This window comes from Microcaecilia unicolor, chromosome 1 (genome assembly GCF_901765095.1).
Source record: "Microcaecilia unicolor chromosome 1, aMicUni1.1, whole genome shotgun sequence".
Lineage (NCBI taxonomy): Eukaryota > Metazoa > Chordata > Amphibia > Gymnophiona > Siphonopidae > Microcaecilia > Microcaecilia unicolor.
In genome coordinates, this window is record NC_044031.1 from 243,056,440 (window position 1) to 243,070,381 (window position 13,942).

Here is a 13,942-nt window from a genome sequence, read left to right on the forward strand (position 1 = left end):
TGTCTCCTTTTGCTGGTGGATGGACATAATCATTAGTCTGGACTGGCCTGGTAGGACTAAAGGAAAGAAAATTATCAGGTAAGACATAATTTCTCCATCTCTCAACATGGCTGTATCAGTTCAGATTTCTATATTCTATCTAAAATGAGGCTTCACATGACTCATACCCTACAGTATTAACTTTATGCTGTAATTACACACATTGAAGTGAGGGTAAACTACTGTAGTGATGAGCAAATAGTATAAAGAAAAGTTGAAAAGAGATTTGTATAAAAAGTGTCCCTGCCTATCCTTTACTATTTTTAATCGACATTATATGGTGTATGTCAATATGCCTAGACAATCTACAGAAATTATTTGCAAAAATAAGATTCCTCCCTTTTCTCCTAAATAACAAAAGCTGTCAGTGAGCTGTAGATCCTAGGCAGACACAGCTAGGTACATAGGTGTATATCAGTCACTGTCAAGGTTCCCCAGAACCACTGTTGAGGCTTCATTGTATTAAGTTAAACAAATCAGTACTTGAACCATCCTGAAATCTATCTGGTTAGTATTAAACAGATTTTTTTACATGTCTTTATTCCAAAGAATATTATATTTATTCTTGAAATCACTGTGTTCCAGTAATGTGTTCTGTTTTCTTAACACACTTTTTTTTTTGTTAAAGGTCATGGAGCATCATTTGATATAGGTTGCAATGTGTGTTCTTGTGTTGCTGGCAATTTGATATGTTCTGTTCATCAGTGTCTAAATGAGCACAGCTCGGAAGATGAGCGTCGTATGTTTACAGGTATTTTCAGATTTTTGAAACTTAATTGTTACTTTGAAGTTCTGGTATCTTTATAAGTTGCAGTACTTTCAAAAGGCTGCAGGTCACCAAACAGGATGCGCTATTAATAAATTGGACCAGAGAAAGTATTCAATTTGGTGAGATGGTCTTAACTGTTTAAATCTTCATTATTATTATTATTATTACATTTGTATCCCACATTATCCCACCTTTTTGCAGGCTCAATGTGGCTTGGATTCATCATGGATACTGGAACTAGAAAAGAATGTACATTTGGTTTTACAGCAAGTTTTGGGTACATGATGGTGAAATACATAATATTGGGAATAGAAAAGAGTATACATTTCTATTTTGGATTCACAGGATATTTTTAAAGAGCCACCCAAACCCTTTATAGTAATCAGATGGCAACACAAAAAGCAGAACAGATGAAAAAATAAGGAGATAAATTTATTCAACCAGCAATGGCTTCCGGTCAGTTAAATTACCTGTTTGAGGCTAACTGCTGATTTTCAGTGGCACTTAACCAGTTTGTGCCACATAAAATAACGAGTTAGCACCAAACTGAAAACCAGCTATTTGGGGAGCATTCTGTCGGCACTTAGCTGCTTAAATGCTGTTTATCTTTCTGCCCTCTCCCAGGTATAAAGGTACTATTTACCTGCAAGCTGGAATGTCCAGCATTCCAGAGAATATGGTCCTAACACCACCAGGTGGAGAGACAGAAAGACACAGAAGGCTAATTGGTGGGGAAATGTGGGGTACAAATGCTACAAATAAATAAATAATATGAGAATAATCAATAATTGTTTATTACACTTACCAATCAGGAATACAATTAGACTACATAATATAATTAATTCTCATATGAGACAGCAGCCAGGACACAAACGCGACTTCTAACATTATCTCTCTGGTTACCTCTCTCCATAATTCTCCTTTTATACTCTTTTCTCTCATAGACTAGTATTGGAAGTACAAAGTCAGCATTTCTCTCATATTCCAGCCCATTCTAGCAAATTCTATCTTTACAGAAGCAGAGTTCTTCATAACATATTTGTTTATAATAAGGTCAGTAAAATTATCCTACTTTGCAAAAACCATCTTCCCAGCAACTAAAGTTATGTCTCCTTCATTATCTGCTTCCATGGTCAACAGCAAATTTTCCCTCTTACATTATAGTATTCTCTTGCCACACATATCTTTGTTATAACTCCATATCTGCCTGTGTCTCCAACAGAAGGAGCAAGCTGACATGAGACTCACATTCTGTATAATTTCTTATGATTTAGCTTCTCTGTGATTCTTAACCTGTTCACAGAGGCATAGTGTGCTCATAATTCTGTTACTGTTGCAAAGTTATTTTATGGTTCATAACCTGCATATCCCATATAAACAATGCCGATATTCAGCGCTTAACTGACCAGGTTAACCGCATAAGTAGGACCACATAAACATCAGTCCTATCTTTATGTGGTAACCCATAGCTGGTTAAGTGCTGAATATCACACTTAACCAGCTATGTATTAGCCAGCTCTGGAAACCCAGAAATTCAATGCCAGTGCCTGGATATGGCTCAGCATTGACTTTCTGGGTTTAATGCCACTGGCTGAATATCAGACCCCTTAACAATTTTTAATTTTGTTTATTGATTGATTGACATTTATATCCCACATTATCCCAAGTAAGCTTGGGTTCAGTGTGGCTTACATACAACTTGTACTTCATAATTATGATCAGGTTTAACAGTTACATAAACTGGTATAGAAGAGACAATAGCTGTGTAAGTATCATTAAACAACGTGTTGAATAAGAGAAGATTTAAACTATGGAATATATGAACCGTAGTTTGACCGATAACACTATAACTAGCAAAAATTACATTATTGATTAATTTCGATTAATAGAAACCTTTTGAAAAGGAAAGTCTTTAACATTTTACAGAAACTCACATAGTTATCCATGGTTCTAATTTGTTTCAAAAGGGAATTTCAACACTTGGTGGAATTAAACATTTGAACAGAAAACTTTGAAAGATATTAGACAATATCTAAAGGAAATATAACAGGAATACAACCAATAAACTTTTGCCCAGTATGTTTTAGGAAGCAAGGAGGTAAAATAACATTAAGGAAAATAAATAATAAACACAAGAAACAGCCGCATTTATAAATGATCTGGAAAAAAGATCTAGGTGTCACTGTGGACAAAACACTCAAATTTTCTGCACCCCGATCTGATTTCTCTCTCTCCCACCTTCCTCCCCCCCCCCCCCCCAATTCCCTTCTGTGGATTTGACATTTCTCCCTCCCTCCCTTACCCCCTCTTCCTGGTCCTACAAGCTTGCTGTGTTCACTGGCAGTGATTAAATCAGGCTGAGTCTGGCTGGCTTGAGGTATTCCCTCTGTTGCATCTCGCCCATGGAGCAATAGGAAGTAGTGACAGAGAGAAGGCCCTGTGGTTGATTGGTTAAGTAGAGCAGGTTAAAATAAAATAAATGGGGTGGCACTTGCCACCCCATAGTGATCCTGTATCTCGTTTCCAGGATCACCCCTAGAATCTTGTGTTCTATTCTCATCAAAATATTATCTACAGCCCATCCTCGTCATGAAGGTTTTGCCACAAAGATGACACAAAATTTGAAATCTGTAAAAGCATTTCTCTGTACAATGCAGTGTTCTACTATTGGCTTATCTTTCTTATGACTTTTAATGTAAATTTTGTGTTCTAATTAACTAACTTTAAATTCTATTTTCATCAACCCTACACGTGACAAATTAAAGGGATATATTGCAGTGTAAACCATATTTTGTGCATTACAGTTGAAGAAATAGTTTGTCATACTTAGGTTGTTAAATTGGATGCACAAATATTTATATCAAAAAGATTTCACAAGTAGTACAGTTTCAGCATCTATAATGACCAACAATGGTAGCATACTTGCTTTTTACCTCTGGTAGTGCAGATGGTGCATGGCTGTCTCTTAAATATTATCCTCTCTTGTAGGCAATCATCTCTGTAGTTGAAAAGCAATCAAGTCCTTGTATGATGTGCCAGTTCTCATCAGGACAGACAACCAAGTCTCCATGTTCTACTTCAACATTATCTCTGCCATGAAACCTTTGGATCTATAAGTTTCCCTCAAAAATGTAATGTTAGATACTGGCCGGTAACTTTTGAGTTTGTCCTGGTTAAGTTTGTTCTTCTTTAGCAAAGGATGCACTACTGCCCTTTTTGTGGCAGGGCAATAATCTCAGCCATACAGTTGGTGGGAAGGCATTCCACCCACTTGATAAACATACAGGTGACTGTGAGCATATACTGGTTAACACAGGAATATTGGGTGACAGTTCAAATCGGCCAATGAAGATGATTGTGGAAAGACCAATGAAAACACACTGAAGAAATGAAACCTAGAAACATAGAAAACTATAGGCAGATAAAAACCATATGGCCTATCCAGTATGCCCATCCATGCCATCTACTCTCCCTGTCACTCTCTTAGAGATCCTATGTATTTGTCCCAAGTTGTCTTGAATTCAGATACTGTTTGTGTATTTATTTAAAAATTTTGGATACCACACAATCCAAATGTTCTCAGCAGTTCACAAAATATACATACATAAAATCAAAATATATTTCATCACACCACCATAACATTAAAACTAACTAATATTAATCACAATTAATCAACATAAAATCTGTTTTTGTCTCCACCAGGAGGCCTTTCCACAAATTCACCACCCTTTCCTTGAAGTATTTCCTCAGGTTACTTCTGAGTCTATTCCCTTTCACCTTCATCCTATGCCTCCCTTGTTCCAGAGCTTCCTTTCAATTGATAGAGACTCACCTCCTTTGCATTGATGCTGCATAGGTATTTAAATGTCTCTATCATATCTCCACTCTCCCCCCTTTCTTCCAAAGTATACATATTGAGATCTTTGTCTGTCCCCATGTGCTTTATAATGAAGACCATTGACCATTTTAGTAGCCACCCTCTGGACTGACTCCATCCTGTTTATATCTTTTTGAAGGTGCGGTCTTCAGAATTGTACATAATATTCTAAATATCATTTCACCAAAGTCTTATACAGAGACATCATCACCTCCTTTTTCCTACTGGCTATTCCTCTGCCTTTGCACCCAAGCATCTTCCTAGCTTTTGCTGTTGCCTTTTCTACCTGTTTAGCTACCTTAAGATCACCACATATGATCACACCCAAGTCCCGCTCCTCTTTCGTGCACAAAAGTTCTTCACCCCCTAAACTGTACCGTTCCCTTGGGATTTTGCAGCCGAAATGCATGATGATGCACTTTTTTGCATTAAATCTAAGCTGCCAAATTCCAGGCCATTCCTCTAGCTTTAAGTCCTTCTTCATGTTATCCACACCATCAGGGATATCTACCTTATAGCAGATTTTTGTATCATCCACAAACCTTACCAGACAGCCCTTCAGCAATTACACTTACAAAAAAATGTTAAAAAGTGCTGAACCTTGTGGCACACTACTGATAACATTCTTTCTCTTAGAATGATCTCCATTTACCACTACCCTCTGTCGCCTTCTACTCAACCAGTTCCTAACCCAGTCACTTTAGGACACATACCAAGGGCACTCAGTTTATTTATTAATGGTTTTTGTGGAACCGTGTCAAAGGATTTGCTAAAATCTAAATATACCACTTCTAGCACTCTCCCGTGACCCAACTCTCTGGTCACCCAGGCAAAGAAATTAATCGGAGTTATCTGACAAGAACTGCCTCTAGTGAAACTATACTTTACTGTTCTCTGTTTTAAAAGCGTTTCCATTAATTTACTTAACACAGAAGGCAGACCTACAGGCCGTAGTTCCCAACCTCTTCTTTACTTCCGCTTTTTGTGGAGAAGGACCAGATCTCTTCTCCAGTCCTCCAGAACCACTACAGACTCTAGAGAAGCATTGAAAAGGTCAGCCAGCTGAGCTGATAGAACTTCCCTAAGTTCCTTTGTTACCCTCAGATGTATGCTATCCTACCCTCTCACTTTGTCTACCTTTAATTTAGCCTGCTCCTTACAAACAGTCCTCTTAAAATTGTTCAGAGACTACCACGCCTCCATTCTTATTTGTGTTTGTCTTCTGTGATCCTGCTCCCGGCCCTTCAGCTGTGAACACAGAACAGAAATATTTTTAAGCAATTCCACTTTATCATCTACTATACATTCCTACCCTTGGCCTTTGAGTTTCACAATGCCACTTTTGCACTTCCTCCTATCACTAACATATCTAAAAATGATCTTGTCCTCGCATTTTACTGTATTGGATATTTTTTTCCCATTTGTATCTTTGCTTTCCTGACTTCCAGCTTCTTTTAGCTTTTCCTAATATTGCAGCCTGTCTTCCTCTTTCTGCGATCTCTTGAAGTTTATAAAGGCTAACCTCTTTTTCCTTACCTTTTTAGGTACTACTTTTGAGAACCAAAGAGGCCTCCTTTTATTTATTTTCCTTACAAAAAGGTTTGTTGCCCATATAATAGCTCCTCAAATTCCATAAGTGTCAATAGTTTCACAAGTCTGTCAACCACCACAGGGAACATGTCCTCTAATAGGCAGTGCTATAAAATTATAATCTTCTTTGCACGGAAGTTGTAAAGGGTATTACTCTATCAAATTCTTCCCCTTTCTATAAGCAATATGCAAATCAAATATCTGGAGGGCCAGATTGACTGTTACAACATTCCAGTACTTCCAAAGAACCTTAGTCAAAAAATTAAGACACACATTAGACTGGTACCAGCTGATCCTTGTATGGCTACTGGTAGAAATAACTCTCAATTGTTATACCTCACACGCTTCAATACCATTGTCACCACCAGCTCAAGGTGTCCTCTATCAATCAATCAAGGCTTCTGTTCCTTAGCTTGCAGTTTATTGGTACCAAAAACAATGGAAAATACTTTTAACATCTGATTAATGGTGGTGTTTAACTCTTACCACTAGGTCCAGTTTCCTCACATCTAGCTTTTTATCAGTCGGAATGGACTTAATTCTCCATAATTCTTTTAGGATCATAATTCCAGTGGTTTTCTGGCACAGTGTGTTGTTATGTTTCCCTGTTTTGCGTTTTTGTGTTATAAATTTTCTGCCATCAGAACTTTGCAGCCAGCTACAAGATGAGTGACCACTTCAATTCTTTCTCACTCAATTTACAGATGTTTGTTGTACCAGTTTTTTTCCAGGCTTGCTGTAAACCATCTCATCTGTAATCCATGCTACAACTATCAATAGCTCATTCTTAGGTTTCAGTTCATCTCTCTTTCACTATTAATGTGTCCAGTTTGATCAGTGAATGGTTCTTGGAGTAACTCTTGTATTTTCTGAGGACAAGCAGGTCATAGTCTCACATGTGAGTGAAGTCATCCATGTCGCCTGGTACGGATCATTAAAAAGCTAGTATCGCTTTAAGAACATTTGCAGCATCCCCACCGCACATGCGTTTGTGCCTTCCCGCCCATCCACCCACCAAGAGAGTGCAGGACCATAAGTCTCTTCTTATCCTTTTGAGGAGAGGACACGTTTTCCGTGGTTCCTTATACCGTCTGGTGCACGAATGCTATTTCAGAGCATATAGTGCCTTCCTAAGGAGATTTTTCTCCTGTTTTTTTAAATTTTTGTCTTATTTTTTGTCATTTTATTTATTTATTTATTTATTTATTTATTTATTTATTTATTTATTTATTTGCTGCATTTGTATCCCACATTTTCCCACCTATTTGCAGGCTCAATGTGGCTTACAATATGTTACACCAACACTCACATTAATGGAATAAGAATTTCCTTTATTGGTTTTTCCCCACTTTTAAGTTTCTGTGGTTTTTTTTGCTCTCTTTAAGGCCCTCTTGGGCCTGAGCTCCAGGTAGGACTCATTTCTCTAATTTTTTTCGGTTGCTTTGCCCCTTTATCTGGCACCATTGAGCTGTTTGATTTGGCCACGACTGTTTTCCCTTCCATGTTATCGAAGGTTCCAAGTGGCTTTACGTTCTGTACCCAGTGCAATAGAACCATCTCTGACTAAGACACTCATTCCTGGCGTCTTCAGTGTTTGGGGCCTGAAAATGCCCCTTCCAGCTGTGCTCCATTTTTTCAAATGAAGAAAAGAACCCACCTGGCAGAGGGATTCTCAGAGAGAGAAACTTTTTGGAGCCCGGTCCAAATCTTCGATGTTGGCATAGACTTCGAGTTGCATTGATCCATCTGACATGGGGTGGACATGCATCAAGTGGGTCTCCACCTTCCTCAGTGCCGACTGTTGTGCAGGGCCCCTGTGACTGGTCAGCATCGGACCCGACCCAGAGGCAGTGTGAGGATTCGATGTCGTCCTTGTTGGCACTGAGGAGCATGGACAGCTGGCATCGGGCAAAGGCCAAGAAGCATTGGCATCAATCAGCCTTGATGCATGGTACCAGGAGCTCCAGGGCACTGAGGGACATGGATCCTCAGTATTGAGGCAGGCTTGTTCTAGGCCCTCCCATAAGGAGTTCTTCACCAACACCGATGAGGAGTGTTCATGGGAGTCTGATTAGGATCCACAGTACTTCTCAGAGGAAGAGTCCTATGGTATCCCATCTGACCTCAACCCTCCTGAGGAAAGAAGAAAATCTCCACCTGAGAATTTTTCCTTTCTGTCTTTTGTCAGGGAAGTGGCAGCCACCATTCTGATTCATTTAGAGATGAAGGACAAGCCCAGGGCTGAGATGTTTGAGGTCCTGGACTATGATTCCCCTCCTAGAGAGGATGTGACAGTCCTGCTTCACAAAATCCTATGGGATATTTAGGTGAAGAACTGTGAGTCCCCTCTGTCAGTCCCTGTCCTGTCCAGGATGGTGCTTAAGAGTCCATGCAGAGAACTATTCATGTGTTAGAGCTAATAGACTTAATTTTAAACTACCCCAAGTCCCATCACTCCTTGGTGATGGAATCCGCACTCAAAAGAGCCAGGAATTCTAGGGACTGTGCTTTAGCACCTACTGGCAGAGAAGCTAGAACCCTGGATTCTTTTGGGAAGAAGATGTATCAGCCCTCAGTTCTCATCTCCCGTATTCATCTTACCAGCTCTACACGAACCTATCTTGAGGAACTTGGTGCGCAGTATGTATGATTTGACAGATTCTCTCCCACAGGAGCAGGTCAAATCTTTTTGCCAGTTGGTCAAGCAGCAGAAGGCATGTAGAAAGTTCTTGGCCAGGGACACCTATGACACCTTTGATGTAACATCCAGGATCTTTGCCTGGAGTATAGCAATGTGCAGACTCTCATAGCCGCATGTCTCTGACTTGGATCTGGTAGTCCAGCAGAGGTTGACGGATGCCACATTCCTTGGAGATAACCATTTTGGAGACAAGGTGGAAGAGATTGCTTACCTCATCAAGAAACACTTGGATACCGTTGGCACTCTTTCGCTATGGACGTCTTCTGCACCCTCCTCCTCCTCATCTAGGAGGTTTTTCGGCAAGTTGAACAGGAGTCCCTACTACCCACAGAGATGAAGGTACAATCCTTCTCAGCAGGCTCAATCCCAGCACGCTTGTTCTCGTCAATAGCATGCGCCCATCCAGCTCCATAGTCAGAGCTTTTGAATGGTTCCAGCAGAGCATAGCTGCAGTAACAGTAACCATCCTGGACAACCTACCGGGGGGAGGGGCTGATTTTTTTCCAAGAAAGGTGACCCCTTGTAATCGCTGACTGGTGGGTTCTTCAAATAGTTCATCTCAGTTACGCTCTGCATTGGCATCAAAGACCACTAAATTGTCCACCAAGAGCATCTCACTTCAGCTCTCAGCAAGCAGGTACTTACAGAGGAACACTCTGCCCTTCTAAAGGCAAGGAAGAGATTGTATTCCAGGTACTTCCTTGTGCTGAAGAACAAATTCCTGGTCAAAGTTCAGGATGGTTTCCCTGGGCAACCTTCTCCCCATGATTCTGGAAAACGATTGGTTATGCTTACACTCGCATCCCAAAATTCTAGGTCATAGGAAGTATCTTCGATTTTGGCTGGGGACACATCACTTCCATTACTGCATGTTGCCTTTTGGCCTCGCTTCGGCTCCCAGGGTTTGCAGTAGTCTCAGAGTCTCTACGTAGTCTGGGAGTCCTTGTGTTCCCCTATCTGGTTGATTGGCTGATGAAGAGCACTTTGAAGGACTGTGCTCAGGAGTCCATGCAGAGAACTATTCATGTGTTAGAACTAATAGACTTAATTTTAAACTAACCCAAGTCCCATCTCCATCACATTCAGCAGTTGGAATTCATTGGAGCCCTGCTAGACATGCAACATGCACGGGCTTTACTCCCTGTGCCAAGGGTAGACACTCTTGTCACCACTCAGGTTCGAGCCAGCCAGCAGGCAGATGCTGAGGTGGTTGGGCCACATGACCTCCATCGTCCATGTCCATGCCCTTGGCATGTCTTCACATGAGAAGAGCCCGGTGGACCCTACATCCCAGTGGTGTCAAGCCTCAGGGAACCTAGCAGATTTCATCCAAGTAACACCAAAATTGGTTCAGTCTCTACTTTGGTGGATAATTCAATCCAATTTGATTGTGGGACTTCCATTCCAAATTTCTCAGCCCCAGAAGGTGCTGATGACAGATGCATCCCACCTGGGCTTGGAAGCACTCTTAGATGGGCTTCACACCCAAGGTGCATGGTCAGCGCAGAGACAGATCTCCACATAAACCTTCTGGAGCTCCGGGCAATCTGGAACACTCTAAAAACTTTCAGAGATTGGTTGTTAACCAAATTGTGCTCATTCAAACAGACAATCAGGTTGTGATGTACTACACCAACAAGCAGGGGGGGCATCAGATCACACGTACTGTGTCAGGAGGCCATCCAGATGTGACACTGGGCAGCCCAGCATGGGATGCTCAATGCCACTTACCTGGCAGGCAAATCCAACATCCTGTCTGACAAATTGAGCAGTGTCATGCAAATGCATGAGTGGTCACTCAACATAGGCGATTTTCCAAGTGTGGGGCACCCCCTCGGTAGATCTCTTTTCCACTTATGTTTCAACTATTTTTTATTATGAAAATAAATTGATGACAAGAAAACAAAATTGCAGATACAAATATCAGGCATCACAACCCAGGGAAAGATCAAAGTGTTATATATCACAAGAACAATCATCCATAATATTCAACACCCCACTTGGTGTAACTAAGGTACCCTCTCCCAAGTTGAGCCCTACTTGAGATATAACCACCCAAAACACAGCCCCCAACCTGAGTACTCACAAAAAAACAAATACCTTCCCTTGCCTTCATCCCCCCCCCCCAATTATAGAAACCCACCTCATACAGAGCCTACGACTACCCCCACCTCGATAGATACATCAGAGTTCTTAGTGCTCTCCTACACAAATGGGAACAAGACTAAAGTGTCAGCCAAGAAACACCATCCAATCCAGTCCCCCCCCCCCTCGCACCCTCCTAATCCCAACCCTAATCAAGGGGATGTGCCCCATCTAAGGGGGACAGTCACTCAAATCTCTCACAGTACATTAAGAATAAGGCTCCTGCCTCGTTGAGACTTTCTTTTCCACTTAAATAAATCACAAAGTCCCTCCATTCTGTTCCAGGCCCACGACAGGCTAGTATTGGACGTCTTCCTCCTTTATTGGGGGATCGGCCTTCTGTATGCGTATTCTCTCATCCCTCTTGTGGGGAAGACTTTGCTGAAACTCAAGCAAAGCCGAAGGACCATGATCCTGATCACTCCATACTGGCCCAGGCAGATCTGGTTCCCCCATCTTCTGGAGTTATCCTCCAGAGATCCTTGGAGGTTGAAGTTTTTTTCCAACCCTCATAATGCAAAACGAGGGCTCTCTTCTACATCCCAACCTCTAGTCTTTAGTCCTCACTGCCTGGATGTTGAGAGCTCAGAATTTGCTTCCTTGCAAATTCCTGAGGGTGTTTCCAAGGTCTTACTGGCTTCCAGGAAATATTCCACTAAGAGGTGTTATTCTTTCAGATGGAGGAGGTTTGCTGTCTGGTGTAAGGGCAAGGACCTAGATCCCTTTTCTTCCCTATACAGACCCTTCTTGCATACCTTCTACACTTATCTGAGTTTGGCCACCTCTGTAAGGGTTCCTCTTAGTGCAATTAGTGCTTATCATCACCATCTCTGGACAGCCTCTAGCTCAGTGATGGCAAACCTTTCAGAGACCGAGTGCCCAAACAGCAACCCAAAATCTAATTTTTTATCGCAAAGTGCCAACAGGGCAATTTAACCTGAATAACAGCAACATTGGTTTTAAACTGGTTCTAGCCAGTTTAGAACGCAAGTAGTAAACTGAAGACATGCACAAAAGGGCATTTTCCTGTCACAGTAGCAGCCAACGAAAATGGTATGCAAATGAGCAAATTAGTATTACAATACTAATCCGATGCGATGCACTACCGTTTTCCGAGGAAGTCACCGTGGAAAACCTAACGGGAGGACTGCACCTCCCATTAGGGTTTTCTCGTTGGGGATGCTGCCCTCCTGCTCTCCCTCCCTCCCAGCACCAGGCCTCCCTCCCTTCCTCCATGCACCAGGCATCCCTCCCTCCCTCCCAGCACCAGGCAGGCCCTCCGAACACCAGGCAGGCCGGCTGGCCGTCCTCCATCCGAGCACAAGGCTGCCTGCCTTCCCGCCCTCCCTCCCGAGCACAAGGCCGCCTGCCTGCCCTCCCTCCCTCCGAGCACCAGGACCCCCTCCGAAATTTAAAAGTCATACCTGGTCGGGGTTATGGCAACGTCGGCAGTGAAAAGCGTGCTGGCTCGGCACACTTTCAGCCTTCCCTTCTGTCTCTCAAGCTTTGGTCCCGCCCTTGCGGAAACAGGAAATGAGGGCGGGACCAGAACTTGAGAGACAGAAAGGAAGGCTGAAGGCACGCCGAGCCAGCGCTTTTCACTGCCGCCTGCCGCCTTAACCCCAAGCAGGTATGACTTTTATTCGGAGGGGGGCTGGAACTGGCTGAGGCAACGGCGCGCGTGCCAACAGAGAGGGCTCTGCGTGCCCTCTCTGGCACACGTGCCATAGGTTCGCCATCACTGCTGTAGGTGTTCACTTCATTAGAGGTTTGCCTCTGCCTGTGTCATGGGACCTCAGTGTCGTCCTCTCCAAGCTAATAAAGCTCGTTTTGAGTCACTTGATTCCTGTCATCTGAAGTATTTGACCTGGAAGGTCTTGTTTTGGTGGCTGTTACTTCAGCTTGCAGAGGCAGTAAGATTAAGGCCTTTGGGGCGGATCCACCTTAAACTAAGTTTCATCATAATAGAGTAGTAGTTCTCTGCATGCACCGTGAGTTCCTGCCTAAGGTGGTGTCAGAGTTCCATCTGAACCAGTCAATTGTCCTTCAAACATTTTTCCCAGACCTCATGCCCATCCTGACCAAAAAGCACACTGCACACCTTTTACTTGTCGGAACATTGTCCATGTTTAATGATAGAGATGGATTCTGGATGTTTACAAACCTTTTGTACATTTAGATTGGATGACGCTGTTAAGCAAGCCTAGAGGTCTGTAATAGCAGTTTGATAGGTATAAGTTATTTAAATGAGACCAATTTCTGCTCTGAGATGTGTGTGTTGATGTTCCCTATTTTCAGTAATATGGAGCTGGCATTGATATGGAGGGAACGTAGGTGAGAGAAGGGAGTAACAGGAGGACAGATAAGAGAGATGGGAAGGGGGAGAGGAGAGTATATGGGCTGTATGAGAATGTGATAATAATATACCTCTACCCTACTCTTGCCATCCTCCTGCTCCCCAGGAGGCAGATATTGAAGAAAAGGTTATAAAAGGGGATATGATTATATGCCCTATCCTGTTAACCCACATGGCCTCCACCGTCCATGAAGTGGAGGAGTGGCCTAGTGATTAGAGCACTGGTCTTGACATCCAGAGGTGGCTGGTTCAAATCCCACTGCTGCTCCTTGTGATCCTGGGCAAATCACTTAACCCTCTATTGCCTCAGGTACAGATTGTGAGCCCTTCATGGACAGAGAAATACTCACTGTTCCTGAATGTAATTTACCTTGAGCTACTACTGAAAAAGGTGTGAGTAAAATCCAATTAAATAACTAAATAATAAATAACCAACCCCTGAGCTTTGCTTCTTGTTTCTCTTTT

The 13,942-nt window shown here is 42.4% G+C and overlaps 1 protein-coding gene across 1 annotated transcript in view; it reads left to right on the plus strand.

Annotated features, from left to right (window-relative positions):
- The window catches only part of LOC115474499 (reversion-inducing cysteine-rich protein with Kazal motifs-like), a gene marked incomplete at its 5' end in the record, with an annotated part of 272,499 nt that overhangs the window by 191,808 nt on the left and 66,749 nt on the right, over positions 1 to 13,942 (plus strand). Inside the window, 1 exon segment of the mRNA XM_030210026.1 lies at positions 668 to 790. Coding sequence (XP_030065886.1) covers positions 668 to 790 — 123 coding nt within the window.